Source organism: Trichophyton rubrum (assembly GCF_000151425.1).
Source record: "Trichophyton rubrum CBS 118892 genomic scaffold supercont2.3, whole genome shotgun sequence".
Classification (NCBI taxonomy): domain Eukaryota; kingdom Fungi; phylum Ascomycota; class Eurotiomycetes; order Onygenales; family Arthrodermataceae; genus Trichophyton; species Trichophyton rubrum.
This window is the reverse complement of record NW_003456426.1, coordinates 2,723,992-2,734,917: the sequence shown is the minus strand read 5'-3', so window position 1 is coordinate 2,734,917 and position 10,926 is coordinate 2,723,992. Positions and strand designations below refer to the sequence as shown.

General features: G+C 48.0%; 4 protein-coding genes across 4 annotated transcripts; 1 reads left to right on the top strand and 3 right to left on the bottom strand.

The window, feature by feature from the left end:
* Positions 1-274: 274 nt before the first annotated feature.
* Positions 275-2,107, bottom strand: TERG_03784 (uncharacterized protein; the record flags this gene model as incomplete). Its single annotated transcript, XM_003236692.2, has 5 exons — positions 275-305; positions 427-1,514; positions 1,577-1,697; positions 1,768-1,777; positions 1,849-2,107. The coding sequence occupies 5 exons, from the start codon at positions 2,105-2,107 to the stop codon at positions 275-277; spliced, it is 1,509 nt and encodes a 502-aa protein (XP_003236740.2).
* A 380-nt stretch (positions 2,108-2,487) lies between these two features.
* TERG_03783 (uncharacterized protein) lies at positions 2,488-3,442 on the top strand (the record flags this gene model as incomplete). Its single annotated transcript, XM_003236691.1, has 3 exons — positions 2,488-2,583; positions 2,726-3,207; positions 3,265-3,442. 3 exons carry the CDS (start codon positions 2,488-2,490, stop codon positions 3,440-3,442), a joined length of 756 nt encoding a protein of 251 aa, XP_003236739.1.
* A 792-nt stretch (positions 3,443-4,234) lies between these two features.
* On the bottom strand, positions 4,235-5,538 carry TERG_12048 (uncharacterized protein; the record flags this gene model as incomplete). The annotated part of the gene is made up of 2 exons (XM_003236690.2): positions 4,235-4,580; positions 4,643-5,538. 2 exons carry the CDS (start codon positions 5,536-5,538, stop codon positions 4,235-4,237), a joined length of 1,242 nt encoding a protein of 413 aa, XP_003236738.2.
* Positions 5,539-8,734: 3,196 nt separating this feature from the next.
* On the bottom strand, positions 8,735-10,342 carry TERG_12047 (uncharacterized protein; the record flags this gene model as incomplete). Its single annotated transcript, XM_047751067.1, has 1 exon — positions 8,735-10,342. One exon carries the CDS (start codon positions 10,340-10,342, stop codon positions 8,735-8,737), a length of 1,608 nt encoding a protein of 535 aa, XP_047606051.1.
* Between the last annotated feature and the right edge of the window lie 584 nt (positions 10,343-10,926).

The window sequence follows — 10,926 nt, the reverse complement described above, 5'->3', positions numbered from 1 at the left end:
GCTCCTCATTCATGTGGGTAGCTAGTTGCCATAGAAATATTGATGATAGTTGCTGTCATTGATTGCCCTAATGAGGTTGATTCGTAAAACATATACATATTCGTGCTCCAACATATCATGTTGTGCCGCCAGCTGCAGATTAGATGGGGATATGCATCTGTATATTTGGTCCATGTGTGAAAGCTTTGCATTTTTTTTTCGTTTTTTTTTCTTGGGATGAGGGGAAGGGGTTCCATGGTCCTCTTAGATGATTGATGGCTGTTCTCAGTTTTAACTAGCCGTGCAATTGGAAGAGGGCGGAAATACTATAAAAAGAAAGGAAAGAAGTCAGTAAAAGTTTGGAGAAAAGTCAGGTACGGGTGCAGGTTGTGGATGGGGCTGAGGAATATGTAATGTGGCATGCAGAATCAACCAAAAGAGGCGAACCTTTCTCCATTGTGATGTCTTCTGATACTCTCAGACAGCAGCGCTGAAAGATCGAGGACGACCAGTTTCTTCATGAGTCTCACTTTCTCGATAGGGAGGGGGAATGAGTTGGTTACGACGACATAGTCGATACTGGGGCATTTCTCCATTTGTTCCATGGAATCGTCTCCAAAGATACCGTGAGTAGCGATGCAGTACACCTTCTTTGCGCCGCCTTTCTTAACGACGGTCTCTGCAGCCGCAATCCAGCTGGAGGCCCGGTCAATCATGTCGTCGACAATAAAGACAGTTTTATCCTTCACGTCGCCAACAAGGGTGATCATTCGTTCCTGACCGGATCTCTGTGGACAGACCTCTTCCTCATCAGAGGATGCGGCTGCATCGAACGATCCCCCAAGAGCATGTCCAGGCTGGTAGCCTGAGACATTTGACACGGCAGACATGCTCATGGGATCTGGGATCGATCCCTCATATGTATCCGCCCCGTGGTTGGAAGCAGATGCAGAGGTAGACGCAGTCTCTGGAGATGGGTAATCATCATCCACAAGGTGCCCCTGGACCAGGCGGCCGGTGATAACTTCTCGAGCTCGCTCATCAGTATATTCAGAGGAAAATCCGTCGGCGAGAGTAGACGGAGCGAGCATGCTATCCGGATGTGGCGTTCTATATGATTCCGACTCTTGTGCTGGGTTAGCAGAGGAGCCGGAGGTGCTGTTACGAGGTGTGAGGATACCGCTTTCAGTTGTGGCGGAGGCAACTGAACGACGGATGCTTGGTATGCGGTCAAACTTTTGCTCACCATCATGGCTAGTCGTGAAGCCTTGTTCAACGGAATCGAAAAAGATGGCACTGTCGGTCATAGTCCCGGCTTTCGCTTGCCTCTGCCGCCTTCTATCAGTAGTGACGATGCCAAAGTTAAGTTTCAGCGCATCAGCCAAAGACGTAACCCTCTTGCTCCCTCCGGCGTTTTTAGTAACAACCACCGCCTCATTCCATTGAGGGACGTTCATTCGAATCCACCGCGCAATTAGAGGCTCAGCAAAGAGGTTATCAACGGGCTTACCGAAAAAACCTTGCATTTGGGAGGCCTTTTACAATACATTGTCAGTCACCCGGGCCAAATGCCTATCTAGAGCTTGTCGATCCTTACATGTAGGTCCACGGTGACGACATGGTCAACACCGGCCACTGATAGTAAATTGGCAAGCATCCGAGCCGTAATGGCTCCTCTATGACTTTTCTTCTTTGACTGCCGCGAGTATGGGAAATATCTTTGGAATGCCGCATAGTCAGTTAAGTCGAAGCCGGGGAGGTATAGAGTAAACGAGGGATAAAACCTACGGCATAACAGCTTTCAAACTAGTCAGTTGAGAATTCTTTTTAAACACTTTCTACCACCCTTAGAATAGGGGAGGAACACACCTGTTATAGATTTCGCCGAACCTCCCTTGCAGGCGGATATCATGATCAACAGCTCCATTACACTATCATTGATCTTCCTGCTCCCGCTCTGGACAATATAAACATCCTGATTGCGGACAGAAGCCCCAATATTGACGCTGGTTTCGCCATTGCTGAATTTCCGCAGCTCGCAAGGAGCTGGTAGAGTCCCCAATCTGTCGCAGATCGCTTCAGTCAGGGTGGGATGCGACGTCCCCGAGAACACTAGCACGCCTCTCATGGCTGAGGTCGGAGGTTTAGGCAAGGATCGTATAGGATTCCAGGGGCAACAACAAGAGATATCGAGAGCGTCGGTCAAGCCAGCCTTCCATGAGCGTCCTCTTCCTCTGGCCAGTTCCGTTCTCTGGCCCTCGTTTTTATGTGTTTCTTCTGCGTCGTTCGTCGCTTTTTTCAGGCGGTCGAGAAGATGGAGGTGATTTTAGAGTTTCACTTGCGCCGCAGCTTTTTTTTTTTTTTTGGTGAAGATCATGTGACCTGCGCTGACGCCGCCGCGAGAAACAAAAAAACACGCAAGAAAATCGAGATTTATTTTTCTTCTTCAATATATTTATTTATTTCTTCACGCCAGTACATGGCAGTTCCGGAGTGCCGACCTTGATTATGTCCAGTAAATTCCCTGCTATTCAGCCGGGCGGTTCTCTCATTGTTGCGTGGCAGGTGAGGGACAAGCGAGTCCTGGTGGTCGGCGGTGGTGAGGTTCGTTTCTTTCCCCTGTCAGCTATTCTTGAGGCTATGGCGGCTGTTCGAAAAAATAAATAAATATGCGGACAAAAATCAAATAAATAAATAAAAATAATAAATATATATATGTATCAATAATAACGCATGCGCTTTCTAGGTAGCTGCTGGCCGCATCTTACATGCGCTAAATGCAGACGCGAAGGTCGTCGTCGTCTGTCCCAAGGCGTGTTTAAATGCCGAAGTGGCTTTTCGCGTGGCCGAGCAGCAGGTTGGCCATGTCGATCGGAAGTTCCAACCTGAAGATCTAGTGGGCATCGACATGGTCTTCGTGGCCGTCGACGATCCCGAGGCTTCCACCCAGATATGGAAGCTGTGCAGGGAGCAGCGCATTCCTGCTAACATCGCAGATGTGCCGTCCGAGTGTGATTTTTATTTTGGCAGTGTACATCGTGATGGGCCCCTGCAAGTCATGGTCAGTACAAATGGGAACGGCCCCAAATTGGCTAGCATCATACGGAAGAAGATTGCAGATACTCTTCCTGATAATGCCGGCGCAGCAATTCTGAATGTGGGGGTATTGCGCAAGAAACTGCGAGCAGCTGCTCCAGCTCCCAACCAAGGGCCAAAGAGAATGAATTGGTACGTGATTGTGAGTGTTCTGCCTATGCTGGACACGGGCACTGACTTAACACGTAGGATATCTCGGATATGTGACATATGGAGCCTGGATGAGCTTGTTAGCATGACCGAAGAAGATATGGACAATTTGCTTCGGCACTACGAAGCTGGTAAAGTCCCAACATTTGAACAAGTTCGACTAAAGCAAGGTGACAATGTCGCCCCATTTGATGGGAGCATGGGCTGGAGCTCATGAAAAATGGAACATGTAAAATATGTCAAGATACATGTAATATACTAATCATCTAGGTAATATTTTCTTATTCATACAACTCTCTACCTGTTCATGATGTAATTAGTTTTGGGCATCATTTTGGGAGATGGTATCACCTCTCTGTTTCATGCATACTCTCATTCGACAAGCCGTGCTATGTTGAAAATGTTAAATCTGGTTGGATACCAGGCCATTTCCAGATAGGAACATCCTGTGTCGTCATAATGCATAGTACAGAATGATGATTGGACCAATAGTAACAAGCAGTATATAAATATTTCTAAATGTAATGCGCCTCCTAAGTAGTTATGTAAACTAAAAACTTACGAGATTTAATTAGACTAAGCTAGAAGAGTAGCCTTCAAACTGCAGCAGCAGGAAACATCCTCTGTCCCGCGTTGGTCGAGAGCGCTTAGATGATCAGATAAGATAAATATGGAATGCCAAGCATGGGGTCGCTCATCCAATAATAACGCTCCAAGCGCTAATGTAAGGCTTTGAGATAAGCTTAAAGTGCAAAGCTACATGGCAGTCTCCTTAAACTGAACTGCAACACAGAACAGTTAAAAAGGTAAAGGGAAAAGTAAAATTTTCGCTCTGATTAGCTTTTAATTTTTCCAGAATACATAAACCAAGGAGCTGAAATATCAGACAAAAAGTAAGAAGTTATAACCGGATATCAACTGGGAGACGAGAAGTTTAGAATAACCGTCTAAGGGAGCCAGGAACGCAAAGATACAAAGGGTGATGTTAGGAGAATAAAGGAAACTGAACCTATCGTCCCACGCTCTGTCTTCGGCCGTTGAAATGGCTGTGTGAAGTGGAGCTTCGAGGACTGGTAGGTGAGGCAATGGGAGTTTGTGGGGTGATACCAAGCCGGCATTCTCCGACTCTGCGGAGCAGGGCTTGGATCGCGAGCCGGATCTCAACGTTAAGGTCGCGGGAAAGCAGGTCAACTGTGATAGGGTAGAAGGTTTCAATGTACTTCTCGAAGGTTTCCAGAGGGAAGCCGGTATATCCTTCAACGACATCAACTACAACTGGGCGCCAGGCGGTGATATTTCGCTGTTGGGACTCCTCATCCAGCTGAACATATCGCCTTATAATGTCGGCACACAAGCTAAGTCTGGGTTAGTAAACCATATTCAATAGAACAGGAAAAGTAGCGTGGAGGTGACTCACGGTATTAGGGCGTCTTCTGTCTCCGAACGGCTGTTCTTCCTCTCTTCGCGCTCGTCATGGTACATACGGAAGAGAATATTGATGTAAGTTGCGGCACTACCACTTTCTTGGTTAAGAAGGTTTGGCGGCTGCTTCATGAAACCTTGCTTCCACAGCTTGAGCCTCAAGTCCTTTGCCCCGTTGAATTTCTTGGCAAATTGGTAGCTCTTCTTCAGCAACGCCATCAACCGCAGCAGTTCCTTACTGGGAATCTGCGAATAAACAGCATCGTTAGAAAAGAGTTCGTTCACAGTTTCAATCATTAAGATCTGAAGGACGCAGTTAATGATGATGCGGTTGAAGAATCGTCGTCGTGCGGCAGTAACCACAGTTGGAGGTTGTTGCAAGTCAGGCTGAGGGCGGTAGTCTTCGAGCTCGGATGAGGCAGCTGGAAGTTGTGCTTGATGTGTCTCATCCCCGTCTTCACTCGGTCGTGTTGACTCTTGGCCTCGGTCTGGCTTAGCTGAAGGAGAACCGGGATCGGCCTGAGACGTGACTTCTTCTATGTTTCTTCGCTCAGGAGGCATACCTGGTGCGGTTGTCGCCGCAGTGAAAAGCTCATATGCGGTGGTCCTTTCAAAGAGTTCCACGAAAGCCCCGACAATTTTCTCCCAGTGCTCTGGGGTAAATTTATTGACGTTTTGCAATATTAGCTGCTGGAGACAGTTGCTTCCAATCCTGGCGATGGTATCATTCTCCTGGCATATACACAAAGTCAGAAGGCCCAAGAACCTATCCAACATGTATTCCAAGGAGTCAAAATAATGAGTAAAGAGGGTAATCATATTTCGCAAGGCTTGGATCATGGTGGTAGAGAGCCAGACCGAGAGTTCCTCATGATTTGGAACCTTGGACATCTCGGACTTGGACTGCAGTACGACGAAGATGGGATAGAGAAGTTGACGCCAGAGAACATCCCAGAAAGCAGGTGGGAAGTCGCCGCCATATCTAATAAGCGTTTCAAAGAGATATGTGAGAGCCCTACCAAACTATTAGCCACCAATACATACTATAAAAAGGCGCGGAATATTACCTCGATCGAACTTCCAAGTCATCTCCAGTCATAAGGACGTCTTGGAAAGCGATTAATAGCGGATACCAGAATTGCTCCTCAGGAGACTGGCCCGCGGGCTGAGCAACGGCTTCACCCTGTGATGAGCCAGAGTTTGTACGGCGGTGGGAAAGAGGGCATTCCGGCGTTTTCAGCATCTTCGGGACTGTGGACTTGAGCGTCTCGATTGCCTGAAGAGATTTCTTTTGAAATTTGAGATTCTTAGAAAACTCAGTAAGGCAAACAACTAAATCAGCAAAAGCTCCCTGCGAAACGACAACACCAAAGCGAGTTTTGTATATTTGAGTAACATGCTCAAATGCCATGTTTACAATACCCTCTGTCGAGTAAAGTTAGTTAACGAGATGAACGAGATAACGGGATCTGTAGTCGCAGGTTAACGTACCGTATGGTTCTGAAGCTGCAACAGAGAACACTCTGAACATTGTCTTCCACCCAGAGCGGATATTATCCCCACGAGCTTGAATCATCTGAATCAGACATCGCAGTACCATATCCTTGACATTTACTGCGGTACTGTTTGCCATGACGTGTTCAAAGGGTTTCAAAAAGTCCTTCTGAAATTTGAAACCAGGGAGTTCCTCGATTTCCATGAACCTCATTGAAAGTTGTCGGAGCGAATCCAATGCGAAAAACACAACAGCTGTGTTAGCATTGCAGCCAACATGATTGAAATGTTCACCGAGGACTTCCCAGATTTTGCTCCACTCAATTCGAACTCGCGTCATATTGTAGTAACTGATCTCCACCAGCTTCTGGAGACTGTAGGTTCGCGGGGATTCGCTTTGTCCGGAGGACTGGATCTCTTGCCAACTAACGGCGTTAAGTGCACGTACGAAGTCGACGAGAGCCTCTTGTTTGAGGTTGGCAGTATTGGTGAAAATCATGTCTACACCTCTGACCATTTCAGCCGAGCGGCTCTCAATCGCAACATCTCTTCGGAAGGATGCTAGTCCATTACTGGAACGCGGTCGGGGCTTCTTTGGAACTTGAAGGGACTTTTGAGAACGTGAGTCCGTAGATGGCGATGCCCGTGAAACATCAGGCAATGAGCCTTCATCTACTCCATCGGTAAGAAGCTGGAATCGATCAAGTTGGCTGATGCAAGTGAGGATCTCTCGCCAGGAGCTCTGCAAATGATCACCTTCGGTTATAGCAACATCTAGCAAAACCTTAAGGGCCTCCACATTTTTCGCAGCCATCTCGCGCAAGTTGCCTAGGTTGGTGAACTTGGCCAGGGCAGTAACGAAAGCGACTCTTGGAGTCTCGAGATCAAACATGCACGAGATACGGATAGCTAACCTGATTCCATCCATACACAGACGAATTGTTTCCCGATTTTGAGTATCCTGCACTTGAGCCGAAAGGCCAGAAAGGAAGGACATCCATGTCACATTGAACATGGACCCAACGTGTCGTACCGAAGTAGCGGGGATAAAACGTGACAGTGCTTCTTTCATAGCTGACTTCCGCTGCGCTCTAATCAAACTTCGATACAATTGCTCAGTTTTGCTAGAAATTTCCTCTGATGCCTGTGCGTATTTTTCGCCCTGAATGTCCCTACCAACAGTAGCCAGCGCCTGACCGGCTCTCGAAGCCAGTCCTGGCTGGGGAGCAGGCAAGTGACCCAGGTTTGCAGCAGTCTCGCGCTCGGTACGTAGAACGATCTCATTATTCAGAATTTCGTCATATATGCCGCTGAGATATTCAACTGGAAGATCAGCGTTATCATTAATTCCCTTATTATTCTTAATGAAGTCATCCTTTGTCATACGGCGACCCTTCATCTTCGTGCTATGCAGGTCCGTATTAAGTAGAATAACTGAATAAGCGAGAACGTAAGCTGCATCTGCCGAGGCGAATGCGTTGGGATTTTGAGTCACATATCGCTGTGCGAACTTGAGCATGAATCTATCGATCTTCTGGGATTCTCCGGGCAATCTAAAACTTTGTAGGAAATCTCGAAGCGCATCTGGGAACCGGCGTTTAGTGAAATCCATGCAATCGACGAATGCATGCATGACAGCAATATTTTCTGCATCGCCTTCTCCTAGGTATTCTCCAAGGGTTGCCTTGTCTAGTCTGTCGTTCCTAAAGATGAAGTGCGCGATATCGGTGGGGGAGTTCGATGGGATGAACCCTTCAGACAGCAAGATCTTCATTCCGCGTTTTGGTTTGAAGTTGAAGGTTCGAATTGCATTTGTCAATGCGATTTTCCGTTGCTTGACTTTTTCAATTTCATTGGGGTCGTCTTCAGGAACAGGTGATGATGCGCCTGTGTCTGAATCTGCGTTGTCGACTCGGGGTGATGGAATGATAGGGCCTCCTTGACTGGTATCCATGGAATCTCGGGAAACGTCAACTGAGCTACGCGACATCAGTCCTCGGCCTAAGGACTTGGGCTCACTGTCCTGAGAGGACCATATATCAAGAGAGCGTAGTATCTCTACTAGACATTCCAGCGCGTTCTGCTTCATGGCGTACTCAGGGGGATAATGTTGGTTATTGGTGGGCGGAGGGGTTTGGTCAATCTTGGCAGTAGTGAGGGAAGGGGGAAGGGTACCACGGCTATGCCAGTCATTAGGGGTAGAAGGGGCTTTGGAATGTTGTTGTTCATATTGCTGTTGTTGTGATGCAGTGACAGTAACAGGCACACTTGACATTCGAGAAAGCTGTTCAATGATTCTATTTTTGCAATATTAGCCATGGTCACGGTCCGAAGATAACTGACATACCCTTGGAACAAATTCTCCAATGCAGTACGGTCACAGTCATAATTTAGATATATCTCAACCAATGCCCTTGGGTCACCGGAGAGACGCTCTAAAATATGCATGAAGCTCTGTTTCTGGAATATAGGGGAGCTACGCTTCTCAAGGATGGCCAGGTATATTTCCTTGAAGAAGACCTCCAGTTCCTTCTGCAGTTGTGGTTTAGCAAATCGTAATAAATGAGAGGGTGAAAAAGGGGTATAATGAAGATCATCTAACCTTTAACATCACCCTCATATGCTTTAACATCAGCCAGAATATTTCACAGCAGACATTAAATACGCGGGGAACCGAGCTAGCGCCATTCCTACTCAAACTAAGGCAAAGATGTGGCTTGATGGCCTGTAGTAGCGTCATGCTTTCATCAAAGTTTGAACCGTGTTTGATGGTTGCAATGGGTGAGGTGAAAACAGCAATATGGTTGTTTAGGAGGTGTTGCATTAGATGTAAAGAGAGTAGCTTTGACCTCATATTCTGCGCCTTCAGGTCTTGCTGTTGCTCATGGGTGAGCACTTTATGACTCAGTTTGCATAGAGCCCTGAAGACCAAAAAGGCGTCCTTGATATATATTTCATCCTCTTCATCGGCTGCTGGATCAAGTTCCTCGCCAGATCTAGATGTCTTTCTTACCACCTTGGCCCTTGTGACCATTGTTGGTGCACTATCATTGACCATGGTATCATCCTTGTTGGTCTCGAAACTTTGTAGAGTCAGTTTCTCCGTCGGCTCCTTTGCGACAGGTTGATCTACAACATTTGAGGTTCCAATATCTGATTGTCCTTCAACGTCCGTGACGGCACCATCCTCCGCAGCGTTAGGGGGTGAGTCAACGGTAGAGCCATTGCGATTTTCCCGGGTCTCGGTCTCCTGTATACGGACCTCCTTGAGATCCAATCTGGTGCGTACGCGATCATAGACAGTGCCAATCATTTGAGTCAACGATCCCTGTGCTATCTGCTGGTTCTGCGCAGACTTGGAGTAGATGAAGATATTGTAAATTTGTCGAACTGCCTTCAGCAAGCCGGCACCATGAACAACAATCTTGTCGTTAAGTACAGCAGCCAGGAGAGACTTGATAATCTGTTGCTGGATCTCTATAGCGGTGTGTTCGTTCTCGAAGCAGTCGCATATTGTCTCGATTGCACGTTCTATCAGCGGAGGTTGGTCTGCGGACTCGCTTCCATCGGGAACGGAGGGAAAGGCAAAGTAAGAATAAGTTATCAGCTTGCCAATACAGTCTAGGGCAGTGACCTGCAGCGGGATACTATCGGTCTTGCTCGCCAATTGTAAGGGTAAAAAGATCGATTCTGGGTCTATTGGATGGTGGTCGGACTGCTTAATGTTGGCCTGAGCCTGCTTGACTGCGTCATCCAGCTCCTTGCTCTTCCGGGCTTCCTTCGAGGCCGCAATTGTATCCAAAGCAGTGATCACGAATACAGCTGAGCTGAGAGGTGTTGAACGCTGCTGGCCAGACTGCGTTGCAACCGTTGACCGGGAGTCAGACCGCGACCTCGACTGTTCTATTACAACCGAAGGAGTCTGTTCTGAGCCCCTTAGCGTGGCATTGTCATCTCCACCATCAGCACCAGCGTCCTCGCAGGCATCTGTCTCCGTAGCATCGTCGTCCTCTTCTCCCCCGTCTTCCAGCTCAGGCTGTTGTTCCCCCTCGGGCTGTTCAGCTTCGTCTTCAACAGTGTCCCCTTGTGGCGGCTGGAGTTCTTCTGCCACTGCTGTTTCATCTGCTGTCGTGGTATCTGGCTCAGCATGTGCTTCCGGTTGCTGTGCAGCCTCGGGTGGACGTTCTTCGGAATCGGCCATTGGGAGTGTAGGAGGCCTGCAGGCAGGCTAGATATATCCTTTTAAACAGACAAGGACCCGGTCTGAACTAGACGACGCCGAAAACCATAAGCGCAAGGAGCGGCAAACGAGTGGAGGGCAAGGCAAGGGGGGCGTCTGCGCAGTTCCGGGCTCCTTTGTCGATATAGGTTCATCAATGTAGTTCGTTGGATGCATCTACAGCCAACATCTCAGCTACCTACATCTGGCCTTCTCTCTGCCGTTTTCCCCAGGTGATTATGTCAGTGAAATTACGTCAGTCCTTAGTCATTTCATTAGTAATCGGCGCGCTTGGGCTGCTTCGTTCCGCCGTAGCCACTAGTCCAGATGCGTCCATCGTGACTAAGCTATCGGCCGTGTTTGGTGGGAAAATCCACGTGACCGCGGCCCCGACAGAGGATCCGCTTTCCGGCGAAGCTCAACAAAATCATCTCAGTTTCAGAGCAGACGCAGAGTCGAAGACGAGAGATCTCACGCCGTCCACGATCTTCACACCCCTAACTCCTCTTATCCTCCATCGACCTCGCTCCCTTGGGTCAGCTCGTCTGGAGCCTGCTCTCATACCC